Source organism: Acipenser ruthenus, chromosome 21 (assembly GCF_902713425.1).
Source record: "Acipenser ruthenus chromosome 21, fAciRut3.2 maternal haplotype, whole genome shotgun sequence".
NCBI lineage: Eukaryota > Metazoa > Chordata > Actinopteri > Acipenseriformes > Acipenseridae > Acipenser > Acipenser ruthenus.
The window spans coordinates 269,839-286,496 of NC_081209.1; the positions used below are offsets into that span (position 1 = coordinate 269,839).

Sequence of the window (16,658 nt, forward strand, 5' to 3'; positions counted from 1 at the left end):
TTCTGTATGTATCATTAATGACAGGTAAAGACAGCTTCACATGCCAGTGTGTCCTGTATGTATCATGAATGACAGGTAAAGACAGCTTCACATGGCAGTGTGTTCTGTATGTATCATGAATGACAGGTAAAGACAGCTTCACATGCCAGTGTGTCCTGTATGTATCATGAATGACAGGTAAAGACAGCTTCACATGGCAGTGTGTTCTGTATGTATCATGCTTCGCTGCTTCTTATTAAGATATTTGCACACTATTCCTTATATCCATGTGCATAAAAAAGTTTAAAAAGTTCACAAAAAAGTTAAAGGCGGCAGTATTTATGAAAGCTGCCAGTTAGATCTTTAAAAAGATTTATTTGTACGGCTTCAAACAAAAGTGATTTCATTAGAAACAGCCTCATACTTCCACAATAAATCACCACTCATCACCCCATCTATTTATAAGAAACAACGAGTGACATGCAGTTAATGCCTCCTGTTGTTCACACGACTGGATTGATTCAGAATCCTCCTTTCACTTGCAGGGATTGGAGCAAGGGCCCTCAACCAGGTGGGTGTTCTGGATAGAGCAACCTAAATACGGTTTGTGTTATTTTAACATACAATGAACCAAAACACAATTACGAGCAATTAACCCATTTTCTCCAAACAGCTTCCAAATGGAAACAGGAGATGTGTGCAGCTGTATAATAGCAACGATCCATCAAGAGCCATTCATATTGTACCAGCTGCTGTGCTGTACTTTAAATCAACATTGATGTACAGCTTGCACACAGGCATCGTGATTAAGTTTCGTTGACATGTGAGGTTTCACATTGTGTCATACATGGACAATACCATTATTACAATTTCAGTCAAGTTCATAGTCTGGGCTGCAAATAATTTGACCATAATGTATTGCTTAGGCCAACTAGCCATTATTAGGCAAAGGCTACTACAGTAGTCTCAGCGTACAGGAACACCTCCTAAGAGAACACTTTGCCTAAGGGAACACCCTTGTGGTGTAATGGATTTTTCCCATTGTAAATGCTCCGGCTAAAGGAACAGGAACTTTGCTTAAAAGAACACCTTCTTGGCACCGATAGCGATTCATGCACAATGGATACAGTACGGTTTTGTAAAAAAGCGACTTGTCATAGCGAGAGTGTCTTGAGGGACACTGACTGGTTTATTCAATCTTTCCAGAACCGCTGTCATATCATTGAATTGTTTTGTATTCTGATTTCCACGAGAGCTCCTCATCGCTATAAAATGGCATGTAAACCAACGGCAAAATGCGCCGTTGTTTCTCTTGCTACACAAAGTTGGACATTTTTGGAGCTCTTGAAAAAAACCTGAATCAGGCACAAGTCTCCGAGCAAGTTGGTGTTTCCTGTTCTGGAGAGTTGCTTCTCCATTCTGTTAAATAATGTGCATGTCTTGTATATTGCTGCTGCATTTTATAATGTGTGTAGGGGGGCTGTGTTAATTTAGTTTGACAGTTTATTAAACACACCTGGCAGCTAATTTCATAGTACATGGCAACTGAAGCTTTTTGACCATGTTGTTTTGCTTTAGTTTTATTAATGTTAGCTTGTGTGTTACTTTATTATTAGTTTATTAACATATTATTATTATTATTATTATTATTATTATTATTATTATTTATTTCTTAGCAGACGCCCTTATCCAGGGCGACTTACAATCGTAAGCAAATACATTTCAAGTGTTACAATACAAGTAATATAATAAGAGCAAGAAATGCAATAACTTTTGTTCAAGCAAAGTACAAGTGTGACAAAACACAATTCAATAATACAGCAGATAATAGTGATAGTTACATCAGGATATGATTAAATAGTGATAGTTACATCAGGATATGATTAAATAGTGATAGTTACATCAGGATATGATTAAATACAAAATACTACAGGTTAAACACGTGGCAGATTACAGTATTCTGAAGTACAGGATTAAATGCAGTAAAATAGGGGGCAGGTAAGAGCAAAATAAAGAACATTTAAATGAAGGGTGATAGTGTCCCAGGATACAAACAGAGGAGTTCTACAGGTGCTGTTTGAAGAGGTGAGTCTTAAGGCGGTGCCGGAATGTGGTCAGGGACTGGGCAGTCCTGACATCTGTAGGAAGGTCATTCCACCACTGCGGAGCAAGGGTGGAGAAGGAGCGGGCTCTGGAGGCAGGGGAGAGTAGCGGAGGTAGAGCCAGTCTTCTAGTGCAGGCGGAGCGGAGAGGTCGAGTGGGGGTGTAGGGAGAGATGAGGGTCTGGAGGTAGCTGGGTGCAGTCTGGTCAAGGCATCTGTAGGCTAGTACAAGAGTCTTGAACTGGATGCGAGCGGTGATCGGGAGCCAGTGGAGCGAGCGGGGTAGTGGAGTAGTGGAGTAGCGTGGGTGAAGCGAGGCAGAGAGAACACCAGGCGGGCAGCAGAGTTCTGGATGAGCTGGAGCGGCAACATAAACTTGCCTATTTTGCTTTTACTTATTCAGTTCTTTTCCTATGTTGATGCACGTGCGTCACGACAAGTAATACATATGTATTTATTTATTGATTGATTCATATTGTGTCTGGTGCCTAACTCCATCTTAGAGAACACTTCGGCTATAAGAACACTTTGTTTGCTTCCTGAGGGGTGTTGTCTTAGCCGGAGACTGCTGTATATCATAGACAAAACCAAGTAATTGGGTTTTCTTTGTTTTTCATCAAGGTGTACCGCAGTCTTTCTTCGGACTGCATGGCTGCATGACGAAAGGGGTTTGACTTGATTCATTCAGCCAACTTTGAAAGTAAGCTTCTGGGGTGTATAAACCACTCTCTCTGGGATTCCTAAAAGAAAAAAAAACAAACAAACAGAGAAATAAATAGAAATTCCTCTAATCCCCTTTGCTGAAGAAACAGTATCCCTATCAATGGGAAACCGGCCCAGTCTTTCAGTTAGCAAGTTCTCTCTGTCTCCGGTGTTAGGACAGCAGACAGTTAAGGGGGATGTTTTTATCTGCATGTGTTAATGTAGAATCTATAGCCTCAGTGTGCAGAGCAATTCAAGCCAGGCATGAATCTGCACGCATTCTGGAAAGTCCCTTAGAACCATTATTTTACTGTGCAGTTTGTAGTGTCATGAAAAAGAGACACATTTACTGCTCTTTAGAACAAAATGGCTCCCTTACCCATTAATATTGCCTTTACTAGGGTTTTTTATTTTTTTGCTTTTGTCAACCAAGAAATATAATTTTATATGTATCCCTGGGGTGAAAGGTTGATAAATATATCTCAAATGGATCTCAGGCATTCCAAAACCAATGTAGTTTTAATATAATGATATACAGCAGCCAGACACTGCTCTCACATTCCTATGTTCTATGAACGACAAATAAAGCATTGCTATATTAAAAAAAATAATAATAATCTAATTAAAAAGAAACTGTAATTAGGGGCCCTAGAATACCGATGTTTAATATATATGCATGCTTTTAAATTGGAGACACACAGCACCAATTAAAGGGAACATTTAAACACGGGGACGTTCAGCAACTGTATGTTATATTTCTATATTTCATGTCTATTTTAAGAAGTATAATTGCAGATTGCTTCTAGAGGCCTGTTTTACATGGCATATGAAAAGGACACACGTGCAGGATGAGAGGATTGGGCAGTCTGGTCTCATGGTTAGAGATCCTGCTTTCGAATGCACCTGCAATGCACTGTAATTCTATCTGGGTTTTGGTGGTACACAGTGATGGGCACGTCACACTTAAGGGTAGGTTTGATTGTTTTTTTTCTTCAACCATGGATGCACCGCCAGTCAATCTGGTGTATCTGCACATACAATGCATGTGTCATTTCCACTATGCACTCAGGCATACATGCTGGTCCTATCTAGCATTGTTGCTACATAATACTAGATTGAAACAATACCATTTGTCAACTGCTGTAACCCATGAGGGCTCAGGTGAGTCTGGCTCCCTGTTTGATCTTCAATGCGCTTCCCCAGAGAGACACAATAACACCACACACAGTATAAAGGTAATGCCTTGCTCCCCTGTGGCAGGCAGCAGCAGTGTCTGCTTGTACAGGCAGGTACAGAAACCCAAGAGCTTCACAACACTGCTAGTATTAGGTACCCCAGAGTGATATCATCAGCATACAAAGAGAAACCCAATTTCCACTGGGGGTCTGTTCACCTGATCTGAACACTGAGATGGGTTTAAATACCACCATGATAGATACAAATCAGTGACATGTGTTCCATATCGTTAGAGACAGAGACACACTAAAAAGGACCCACATGCACAGTCTACTGAGTGGAAATAAAACGTCTGAAATCAAGGACTAAAAATCCACTGCAATGGAGCGCTGCATTGTTCACATCATGAGACTAATACAGGTGCTGCTTCTCTTCAGTCAGGTTTTAACCCCAAAGGGAGCCCTCAGGTAAGGTTAGTTTAGTAAAGCAGGGCTGTGCTGTAAAGCCCTCAGTCTGCACTGTACTGGTGTTTCCCAAGCTACTGATACACCTGCAGATTAACAGGATTTAGTCACTAGTTCTGTCAGTTCATCGCTATTGACAAGTGCTAAATACATGTCAAAACCAAAGATGAATACATCATAATGATGTGAATCTTTCAGTAGCAGAGTATTGTGCGATTACCCATAAACCAACTCCAACATTGTACAGCCGCGGCTGCTGTGCTGCACCTGAAACACAGTAAGGGCACATGGTGCAATGACAAGCTGCAGTGCTGCACCTGAAACACAGTAAGGGCACATGGTGCAATGACAAGCTGCAGTGCTGCACCTGAAACACAGTAAGGGCACAAGGTGCAATGACAAGCTGCAGTGCTGCACCTGAAACACAGTAAGGGCACAAGGTGCAATGACAAGCTGCAGTGCGATCGCTGTTCACACTCACCTCTTATTGCTGTGCCGGTAAATCACGAATACCATGGTGATCAGTGTAAGGGCCCCGCCCACACTTCCCAACACGATCCCAAGGATGTTCTCTAGGAAGTGATTGCATGAGAAAGACAAGAGTAAGAAACAGCATTGTGGCTGCAATATCTTCAGAAGGGATGTTCTACCAAAAAGTCATCTAGTTTTTGAGAAAACAAACAAACGTCAGCTAAGCAGTAAACAGGTGCCCCTACAGTGTAGGGATGCAGTCCAGGCACAGCAGTAAAAGGAGACACCTATCCATGTAACCAAACATGCCTTGTCAAAGTTTACTCTGGCCTGCCATTGTAAAACAGTTTGGTGGACACATAGACAAGCATGGCGAGACTATGGGAAATCCATGCGAAAAATGTACTACTTTTACATGGGGTGTGTCAATAACATAGGAGGCTGTGTGGTCCAGTGGTTAAAGAACAGGGCTTGTAACCAGGAGGTCCCCGGTTCAAATCCCACCTCATCCACTGACTCATTGTGTGACCCTGAGCAAGTCACTTAACCTCCTTGTGCTCCGTCTTTCGGGTGAGACATAATTGTATGTGACTCTGCAGCTGATGCATAGTTCACACACCCTAGTCTCTGTAAGTCGCCTTGGATAAAGGCGTCTGCTAAATAAACTAATAATAATAATAATAATGATAATAACATAGAGCAAACCTGTGGAACAATGCTTACTCTATAAAACAGCAGACAGTTAGGACATACACATGCACGCACGCACACTCACGCTTGTCTTCCGTCACCATGCATTATCAACCATTGGCCCACGTTCCAGTTTTTGCATTCAGCAGGGCAGTGTTCCGCTGCTGCTTGAAGGGTTCATTGACCTCTCACTGGCCCTTGTAATTGAAGTGCATTCTCTTATTCCACACTGTGTTTGACACGCCCATGCTGCATTCCTCCTGCAAGCTTCTAATGAAATCCACAGCGTGACACTGCTACTACACAGGCACTCCCCTGCCAAACCAGTGCAGCAGGACCTGATACAAGGGTACTGATGGTCCCTGCATTCTCTCCACATTCAACTCAATGTCATCTCTGTCTGCTATGTTACCTCAATTCAATGTATCGTGTAAATCCATACCTGAAAGGACATATGTTTTTTATGTTATGAAAATCTGTTTCATCTGCATGTCTGTCTTGGTACCTGCACTTCCCTTGTCTCGCACATGATGGCAACACTGTGCATTACCCTAGACAATATTTTAAACTCATCACAGAAACCAGGACCGGGGCACACAGTTGGAAATTAAGTGGTGACAGACTCAGGACGGAGGGCAGGAGATACTTTGTTTTATACAGACAGTGGCGAGAGTATGGATTGGGTTACCAAACCAGGTTGATTCTGAATCATGGCGACGTTTTGGGATCTATGAGCTACTAGGAACCATACAACTACTGACAGACTACTGTTTGTAAATCCTTCGCTCAAAGTCTAGTTTTCAAATCTTTCTGGACACTGCCTGCTCAACAAGGATCTCAAAGGGTTAAACTCGATTTAAAAGGATGCATTGTGGTTTGCATTCCTGTTTACAGGCTCCCTGGCAACGCTCTACAGTGCAGATAGGTCACAGGTCACTGACCTAGCGATGTGTGGAATGTCACGAGATTAGTTGACCTAGACATCAAACAGCAGACCACATTATGAGATGATGATTATTATTATTATTATTATAAAAGTTTAAATGAGGTGTTTAAACCTCAAACACCTGACCATCCAGGTGCTTTCTGTTAATGTCATTAAAAAAGGAAAATCTAAAATGTCAATCAAGACTCATGCCACGGTTTCTTCTATACAATGGGTCACTCCCTCTGTTTTTTTTGAGATAACGGGAGCTGCGATTCCACAAAGAGCTCTCTCTCGCCTCGGTGTGCAGTCTGTCTGTGCAAGTCCTCTCAGGTTGACATATTCATATTTACAGTTGACTCTAAGCCTTGAATTCAGCATGTTTTCTGGGTCCACACTTGACAGCAGGGTGTTGTGGTTTTCAGTGGCCATGCACTTTCTCTCTCTATAGGTCTATGGATTACATAGATCTTTGATGGCTGCAGTGACTATCAAACCTCAACTTGGGACGGGTTGCTCTCATCACAAAAGCCTTGTTTACTCAGAATTCCCAGGATACAGGAAGCTTCACAATCCCACAGGCAACAGGGCTTTTCTACACAAAAGCTGGATGCGAAGCTCAAAGGTATCACATAACCCTTTTAAATGCCTCGAACTTTTGAAGGAGTTTTTGTTGTAACCCGTCTTAACCGCAGTCAGTTTGCTGAAGGTAATTCCCCCAGGATATCACAAAGGCAACATGATTTCCTCCTCAATAAGCTCTTATAGAATATTGACTCTTTTATTTTTTATATATTGTTTTCTAGTTTTTTGGTGTAGTCTCAGTCATACTTTTATGATTTCAGTGTTTGAAATCATAGCTGAAATGATGTAAAGGTTTGGGAGCACTCCTAGATGTTTTCTTGTACGGATGGAGATTTCTTTGGATGTTTGTTTCAATGTAAGCTTGAATTCGCCTTGAAGGAGTAACAGAATTTGCACTGCAGTAACAAACGGTGTATGAGAATAATCATTGCCAGAGCACATTGGTGTGATGTGCTGCGGCAGGCAAACACCCATTGGGCATTGCTGCAATCATCTTAATCACTGACCGAAGAAATTAAACTGGGTGTGACTGCTGATTATGAAGCTGTGATGCTATGAAACTAATATACAGGTTCTGATATATTCTCATGAATCTGAGCCAACCTCGCCTGCTCGTGATACACATGTTCCTGCCTGAAAACATTCAAACTAATTAGACAGCAACAACTTGGGCATCGTAAAACTGAATTAGCATTCACAGACACGCAGAAGAAACATATGCCAACAATAATAAAGGGAATCGTGATTATCTATCTTCAATTGTAGTCATGACAACTAATATGCATTAAGAAGAAGATGGCTAAGGGTAAATTTATATATGTGTCAAACTTTACTTTCCCCAGAATCCCTAATGTACTGTAAGTTCAGAATAGAGGACATTCACTTTAAAAAAACAAACAAACTACAAACAGGCAGCTGGAACTGTACTTGGCAGTGCTTGGTCTCTAAAAACAGCCTGGTGTCTTAGAAGTGAGTTGTTTCTACCCACATTACAAAGACCCTTTAGAAGTCATTGTTCCTACTAATAAAAAGCATCTTTTTCAGGGTATCATGTGGAAAGATTTAACAAACCTTGCATAACTCCCACCACACTCCAGATTCACTTCCTGCGCAACAGGTATTAGAACCCCAAATGAAACACTGTGCACATTAGGTGGGATCCCAATACCTGCTGCACCGGGAGTGATTCTACACGTATCTGTCACCGGATAAAACAGGCCTCCCACAGTTCAATGGGAAAACTAAGTCAATTAAACTAAGCAACAAACAAAAAATGTAATAGGGAATACAAACAAGGACTGCCAATGAGAGTCAAGAAAGAAATGTACTTTAATGTAATCTGTGGAGGCCTGAGCCACTTTCTGCAGGACCTGGTTTGCCTTGGATGCCACCCATCCAAATACACTTCAGGTCCAATCTTAATCTTAATAGACTGCGTGATCTCACAAGAACAGGTTCCAAGGTGGTATGACTCCCAGTACTTAAACAAAAGAATGAACTCGCCGCCCATGTCTCCAACAGAGCAAATCAATGCAATGAAGAGTAAGACATCAGAAATCCAATGCCTTTGAGGACCAGGTCCTTCAGACACAGGAGGCTGAAGCTGACACAGCAGACAGGCAAGCTCTCGGGACTGCACTCAAGCTCGTGGAAACCACAGCACACAGCATGCTCTTATTCACCCAGCTGGATTGCAGAACCCTTTGTGAGCGGATGGATGAGATCTAAATCAGATAAACCACAGCATGCTCTTATTCACCCAGCTGGATTGCAGAACCCTTTGTGAGGGATGGATGAGATTTAAATCAGATAAGGCCTGAAATGCATCCAGTAGATTGATATCAAAAGGAAGTTTCTGGCTGAAAAGTACTAAAATATGATTAAAATACGAGCACTCGTCTGCAGCGCAAAGCAGATGGGGACATGAGCTGCAATCTTGTGCAGTGCGGTGAGCAGCTGGTTGAAACAAGTACAGCTCTTCAGCTCTCCGTTTCCACCCTGTCAAACAGCTCCATCTGCTGGCATAAGAGGTACAGCAGCTTGGCTTCAGTACATGCCATGAGCTACAAAGTCCCTTCACATGCTGAACTATACCTGAGACACATTGGGGGGTGTTGCCCGACCACATGCCAGTGGACAGGCAGGTTTGCTCGGCAGACCCGGTGAGGACGTAGCCTTTGTTGCAGGTAAAGTTCACGATTGATCCAGCCAGGTATGTCGTGCCCTCCTTCTTCCCCTTCGTAGGAGGAGCAAGCCAGCCACAGGACAACACTAAAGAAACAGCAGCCAGTGTAAAACTACAGAGCATGGCATACTTACATTTCTACAAGCATCTTGAAGTTATTCGAAATTCTGTAAATCAGGCATTTTGATATACTGTCCCATGACCCCTCATTTGAAATTATTTTGTAATTAATACCACTTATCCAACAATTGCACTGTTCATTGCCCTATCTTATCTGCAGCTGCCCAGCCTCCCACAGCGCAGTATAATCCGCGCTCCTCTTTCTGAAGGGCCAGACATTCCATCTGCTACTCACCTGGTTCTAGATCCTTTACCAAGGACATGTGGCTCTGGAAGGAGATTTTGGTTGCGTTCCCCATGGCGAGATTCTTCGTGGTCATTGTATCAAACTTGCAGAATGGGTCCTGACCACAGAGTTCAGACATCTCCCCATACAAGGGGTCGTCTGGGTTTTCAATCACAGAATAAACAGGAACAAAGGCAGGGTCGTGCTTTTCGGCATAGAAGTATGTATTCAGCAGGTCAGCGGTGTCGTAGGTGAAGAGGGATGTTTCATTAGAGATAGCCCCTAAACAAAAAAGCATAATTAAAACTACTCTGCAGTATACTGAGGTATACAACGCCCCACTATTCTTTCCAGTTACTTACAGTCTGCCCCAAAAATAAACAGATCCTCCGGGCTGGAATCCCTGAACAGGACACTTCCGTTTTTGAACACGAAATCATCTTGGGGATCGTTGTTCATAGAGCCGAGGAGGCCAGAGGTGTGATTCAGGAACTCCTCCGGGAGCAGAACGCTCACTGTCATCAGCCCTCCCCTCCCTCGCACTTCCACCCCCGCTCCTGACGGGAACATCACCGAGACGTTCCCCCGGACGGAGGAGTAAAGGAACACTCCTGCAGAACCACAATCAGGAGTGAGGGGACTGCAGTTACACAATTAGAAAATCTCTCATCTTAAAATAGACACAGCCACATTTGCTGGAAAATCAAAAGCACAAGCTTCTGTCGACATTTGAGGCTGATCTCATCGAATCTTACCTGATCTTATCTTATCTTTACAGCTGAAATGACGTACCTTTCAGGTCCATCCAGCTCTGCTCAGAGAAGCTGAGAACTTGCTGGTTTCTCAACACCTCCAAATGGTCAGGGAGACGGGTCGTGCGCACCTCTATCACGTCAGAGCCACTCTCTTGCATGGCCACTGCTGACAGCCTGGTGGCCTTGGCTAAACTCCCTGCAAGTTGAAAATATAAGCTTAACATTCCTGACAAGAATCCACTGCTGGGAATCAGAGTACCATTGGAAACGTGTAGAGATGCTACTACAGTTCCATTCAACAGGGATTCATTAGAGGGCACATCTAACACTTGAAGTAAGCAGTTTCTTCACTCTGGGAATACAGTAAGCAGTTTCTTCACTCTGGGAATACAATAAGCAGTTTCTTCACTCTGGGAATACATCTTCAAGGTAAATGACTGTGCAGTGATTTGGGTTTTTTTTGTTTTAAATTAAATGTTGCTTTTTATTTTTTTGGTGACGTTTTAATTTTTGTACTAAAGTTTACCGAAACCAAAAAGAAACTACTGACCTGTTTGGAGTTTCTTTGACTACAGAGTAGAAAAGAATGCTGACCAACTTAGAGAACAAAGCTGAATTCAAACCAAAGACCCCGGAGAATAAAAGTGAATTAGTCTACAATGGCTTCCCGATATAACAGGTACTCACCATTCTCCAATGACACAGGCTCAGTCCTCACTTGAACAGTCAGGGCTTTGTAGGTTGTATTCAGTAGGTAGTACTCGCCTTTCCCATTGAAGGTATAATTAGAGCCATCCAATGTTATGAAATGGGGGTCTCCGAATACCACGCCTGTAAACGGAAAAACACAATAGCACTGGAGATTCAGAAACAGATTCAATAATAATAATAATAATAATTTATTTCTTAGCAGACGCCCTTATCCAGGGCGACTTACAAGATATCACATTATTTTTACATACAATTACCCATTTATACAGTTGGGTTTTTACTGGAGCAATCTAGGTAAAGTACCTTGCTCAAGGGTACAGCAGCAGTGTCCCCACCGGGGATTGAACCCATGACCCTCCGGTCAAGAGTCCAGAGCCCTAACCACTACTCCACACTGCTGCCCAAACAGGATTGTGCACTGCTGTGGATGTGCCGAGACCAGTAGGATTTCAATACCAGTCACTCATTCTGCAATCATTCTTGCTGATCTCACACAACCCCTTACAGCATCAGCTGACAAGCCCTGGATCCGTTATCTGTGTCAAGAGATGACGCCACTTAGATCTACCAGCTCACCGACTTTGGGGGGCCTGTAGGTCCTGCAGTCGCTGGACGGACGGTGGGTGAAGTAGTAGTGACAGTTGTCAGACCAGAGGCAACAGTAGTAGAACGTGATGACGTCGTACAACCAGTGGGACACCCCAGGAACTCGGGGGGGCTTTCTGTACGGAGGGGAACCCCAGTCGTGCCCTCTGTCTGGAGTGCTTCCTCCAATGGAGTCTGCTGTCAATACCTGGGCCCCTGTGTGGTCATAGCAACACTGCTGCCCTGCTCCATACTTAGGACTAGAAACCACAAAAGAAATGCAAAGATGACATTCTGTGCAGTGACACCGGCAATCAATTTACTACAGGGGTAATGCTGCCCTCGGTCAGCCTCCGTTCCTGTGCCTCACCTGGCCTGGATTGCCCTCACGCAGTGCACAGATCCAGGATGGTAAGTACACACGCTTCCCTTCTCAATATCACACCCATAGTCCGTCTGGAATGGAAAACAAGACTTACATTAACTCTACCCAGGTAAAAAGAAGAGCAGAACGCAGAGTACAAATAAAAGCAGAGCCATGTAACCCTATCAGGCTTGATGGGTGTCTCGCAGATGGCCTTACATGAAACCTGCCAGTGTCAGCTCTGGACTGGGCTAGGGTACATGGGCAGTCGGCTATCTCGGACAGGAACTCCGGCAGCTTCTGCTCAGTTTCATGCCAGCTGATGCACTTGTCATACGCCCAGGCGGCCGAGTCATTCCTGAACTTCTCCTCCAGGTGCCAGGCCAGCGCATGTACTCCAGTCCAGAGAGCTACAACATCCCTGAGTAAAACAATCAAACAGTACAGAAAGCAGGTAGAAACAGAAAGCAGTATTATGCAAAGGAGCTGAACCACATCACATGTCACAAGAAGCACCGCGCAGCACCCAAGGCAGAGAGCACCTAGCTGTCTGTTAGCTGGTTGCTAAATAGTTAGAAGCAGAGACTTAGGGTATCAGTTTAAAAGAAGGAGAACAGTGGTCGCCCAACTACCCTGAGCGTCTGCAACTGCAGCTGTGAAACCAAGGACCCCAGTGTCAGGCTTCTTCGAGGAGTGTCAAACATTCAAGCACTGATCAGTACATGTGCGTCTGGAAGGTTGTCAGCAACGCGTAAGAACAACCAGAACATTGCTTTGTATTGGTTTTCAAATTGCCCTGCTAGTGTAGACAAACACGACAGCACCCGGTAGTAAAACAGCACCGCTAGTCATGTTTTTACTTTGAAATCATGAAAATGACGGCTCTTGAAAAGATCCCGAGGCTTACAGCAGAGTGAACATTGCTTACCGGGCCCCCTCGTCCTTCATACTGGGGCTAACTCTTAATGCTCCGATTTCCCAGTCCGAGAAGGATCCATTAGCACAGCTGGGGATGAAGGTAAAGGAGCCATTGTTGGGAACAGCTTTTTCCAGGGAGTATAAAAATCTCAGTTCTGGGTTCCAGGAGTCTGAATAGGCCTCACCTTAGGACAGAAGGAAGCACTCATGTTATTATTCTGGAATTTAGTTAAATCTTGGATAGGCTAAAGCTGATGGCTAATTCCACGCGCGCTACACTTCACTGTGTAAGAACACTTTACAAACTCAATACTCAGTATTTCACAATTCTGTGTTAGGTATAGCAGGAGGCAATGCATTTTAAGTGACATCAGAAGTCTGCACTGTTTGAAAGAAACTCTTGGAGGTTTGTTTGCTTCTCATTCTTGTAGATTCTCGCTCTCACTGTAAATATATGTGCTGCTCAGTTACAGTTAATGTACCTGTTTCTCTGTAACCCCAGAGCTCAACGTTGACAGCCGCAGCTGTCAGTAAGGAGGCGTTCCAGCTCATGGTCAGGGACCCTCCAGTATTGGGTGTCCCATAGTATTGCCACTTTGTTGCATTGTGAAGAGTGATTTTAAATTCGGCACTCACTTTGCTGTGATGGACTAATGAAAGAGAAGAGAGTTAAGAAAAACAGACATGGCTATTGAGTTTATATAACAAAGGAGTACATGTGTGTATATTGACATGTGCCATTTCAATTAAACAATACCTTCAGAAGCAATAATAAAAACAGTAAATAAAATGAATAAATAAATCAATGCATACCTGCGAGCCATGTGCCATGCCGGTTAAATGTTGCTCCATTATCTGTTGACACTTCAAAGGGAATCCAACCACTTTCATACAGTAACGGTGAAACACAATGACCTCTGTTTCCACTATCAACATATCCCTGTGTGTCGATCTCAGAATTAAACCTGACAAAGCAAGTATGTCAGTGCATGTTATCGTATAGTTTCACATCTTTATCTCAGAAAAACATCTTTAATATTGCAAATCTAGTGTTATTACTGTATTTAAAAATACACCGCTGCACCAGTCCTAGCATCTTACAGAGCAGCCAATAGTGTTTAAGTCATGTGACTTTCTAGAGTGAAGGTTTTTAACCCATTCAGTGCCATTGTCCTCATTTCAGGACAGGCTACTTTGTAATTGTTTGGAGCATTGTTAACTGGCATCTACCTGTCATTTTATTTTTCTCTTTAACTATATTGTTGTGATAACTTACTTTAATTGTGTTAAGTCTAAATGTAATGTAATATATCAAATTACATAAATGCAGCTTGTGTTGTAATTTTTTCAAAGAAAGAATAATTTGGTACTTAATGGGTTAAGTCAGCATAATAACATTTTAATAACATTGTCTCCTCATATCTCGGCACCGTCAGTCTACTCTTTACTGTGCACTAACCTGCAGACAAGTTTCGAGGCAGGATCAAAGGTTGTGTTCAAGATGACAAAATGAGCCCCGCCCAGGAGAGTTCCAGAGTGTGGAGAGATCTGCAGGCAGAACTGTCGATAATCTGCACAGCACTCCTTCAGAGACTCGCAGGTAGCCTGGCAAGAGCAATCCCCGGAGCGCTGGCCACAGCGACTTTCACAAGAGCTCTGAGCAGCTGCAAAGGGGTTTCACAATGCACTGAAATCTTAACAGCTCCACTTTATACAAAGCGTTTCTTCTTGTCATATTTGCTGCATGTTTTTTTTTTTTAATATACAGAAAACATTTACAAGCCTACTTGTGTTTCTTTGTGTGTGTAGGTGTTGTATTCAAGTAAACATGTGAGAGGTACAATTCATTTTCAACATAAAGAAAATATTTACAGGCATATCTGTGTTTCTTTGTGTGTAGGGGGTTGTATTTAAATAAACATGTGACAGATGTTAAGTAAACTTGCTGATATGCTATTCTGTTTTATTTCTCTACAGAACAGACCTTTATAATTCAGCAAGGACATACTGTTGTTATCTTATGATAAGAAAAAGCAATAAATCTTCAGGGCTGAAGCACGAGATCCTGTGTCTGGAACACACAGGCCCTCAGTGTGGCTGGCAAACAAGCACCTGACCCTTAAAGCATCTGTACCCAAGATTCATCACTGCCTATCAGCAGCAGCAATGTGAGCATGGTCACCTCTTCCTTCTGTTAAAAGATGTGTTGGCTCTTTGCTTGTTTTTGCAAAATGAATATATTTCAACAACAATGCTACACTTAAACTCCTTTTAGCAAATACAAAAGCCTTCTGCTTTTATCATGAAACTCAAACCACCCGAAGCCTGCACCCATTGGGAAGTCTTGGCATGGAAAGCCTCAACTTGACAGTTCAACGTCACTCAGAATCCATTAACACAGACACCTAGCTTTCTCTTCAGCTCAGAATGTGATGACCTCTTATACATTTCAACAATGTAAATTCAACTTTGTCTTGTGGTGTGTTATAATCAAACTGCCCTCATAAAACGCGATTGAACTGTAACGCAGATTGATCAGATTATCATTGCAGCGGTTTCAAATGTATCCTGGGGAAAGTGCACACACATACAGAGACTGCATGTAGTCTAAATATCTGTAAAATGTGTATTACATCAACATTATAAAAATGCAACCTGCAGGCTCAGTGTGAGGTTAGGAGGCTAGGATTACTGTGGCATGCGACAGACAGAGCACAAGGTGAGTCCACAATGTCAACGAGTCCCACAGGTGCAATCAGTACAGGGTTGCTAGTGGCTCATCCAGGGGAGACACAGAAGGCAATCAGGAAACCTGATACCAGACATTCAACAGGACACACCCACTGCCCCTTACTAGCTCTGCGCATCAACTAGTGTACAAGGTAGATTATTTTGTCAGCTTTAAAAGTTCTGTCTGGTAATATTTAAATGAAAGGTGCTTCAGTTTCTATGCATACCTGAATTGTGTGTGTGTGTGCGTGCGGGTACTTGGTAGTTTGGTGTACAACATAACACAGTTTGACACTTGAGCCTGAGCTGGTCTTGCAGCTGTACAGTTCTGGCTATCTATAGCATGCACAAGTTCACATACAGGTTACTGTCACTGGTTTGCAATATACCACTCGAACAATTTCTAAATAATCATACAGCAAAGCATAGCGACTTCTAATAAATAGACTGAATTATAAACGTACCTGATAGCTGCGAAAACCATACAATTAAGACGATCGTAATCATAGGTGAGAACCTCTCCCAAACCGTCTTCCCGTTCATAGCTACAACGGCAGCAGTATAACAACAACAAAAAACCCCCTCTAGCTGCAATCCAGGTAACTTTCTTATGTTGTATTAGTCAGGAGATCTTAAATCCATTGCTGTATGTAACTAACGTTTCCAATGTAAAGAACAGCCCAGCCCTGCGTCTGGGTTTATCAGCTAAGAATGGCTAATGATTGATGAAATATGATGTGAGATCTGCATTGACCCTGCGAGGATGAAGTGTGGCAATGGTATCAAAGGTCACACTGTGATGAACCAAACATATCACTTTACTTGCATTACTTATGATTGCTAAGCCATGTGGATACAATACTTTATGACATACATGTCATAAAAAATACACTCTAATAACCTTAAAATACTTGTGTGGCTCGTACGCGCTGATGAAATAGATGCATATTATTCTACAGCAGATGTCTCT

The 16,658-nt window shown here is 42.8% G+C and overlaps 1 protein-coding gene across 3 annotated transcripts; it reads right to left on the reverse strand.

Moving 5' to 3' along the window:
• Positions 1-231: 231 nt before the first annotated feature.
• Positions 232-16,655, reverse strand: LOC117963078 (sushi domain-containing protein 2-like). 3 transcript variants are annotated; one of them, XM_058994122.1, is made up of 15 exons: positions 16,153-16,655; positions 14,418-14,622; positions 13,772-13,923; positions 13,441-13,593; positions 12,969-13,143; positions 12,260-12,461; positions 12,047-12,132; positions 11,668-11,936; positions 11,068-11,211; positions 10,418-10,576; positions 9,988-10,236; positions 9,635-9,907; positions 9,189-9,365; positions 4,905-4,995; positions 232-2,821 (listed from the first exon to the last, which is right to left on the reverse strand). In XM_058994122.1, exons 1-15 carry the CDS (start codon positions 16,229-16,231, stop codon positions 2,698-2,700), a joined length of 2,538 nt encoding a protein of 845 aa, XP_058850105.1. In that variant the 5' UTR covers positions 16,232-16,655; the 3' UTR covers positions 232-2,697. The 3 variants fall into 3 exon arrangements, with proteins under 3 accessions (XP_058850105.1, XP_058850104.1, XP_058850106.1); XM_058994121.1 differs by having other exon boundaries at positions 13,441-13,608; XM_058994123.1 differs by lacking the exon at positions 4,905-4,995 and having other exon boundaries at positions 13,441-13,608.
• Between the last annotated feature and the right edge of the window lie 3 nt (positions 16,656-16,658).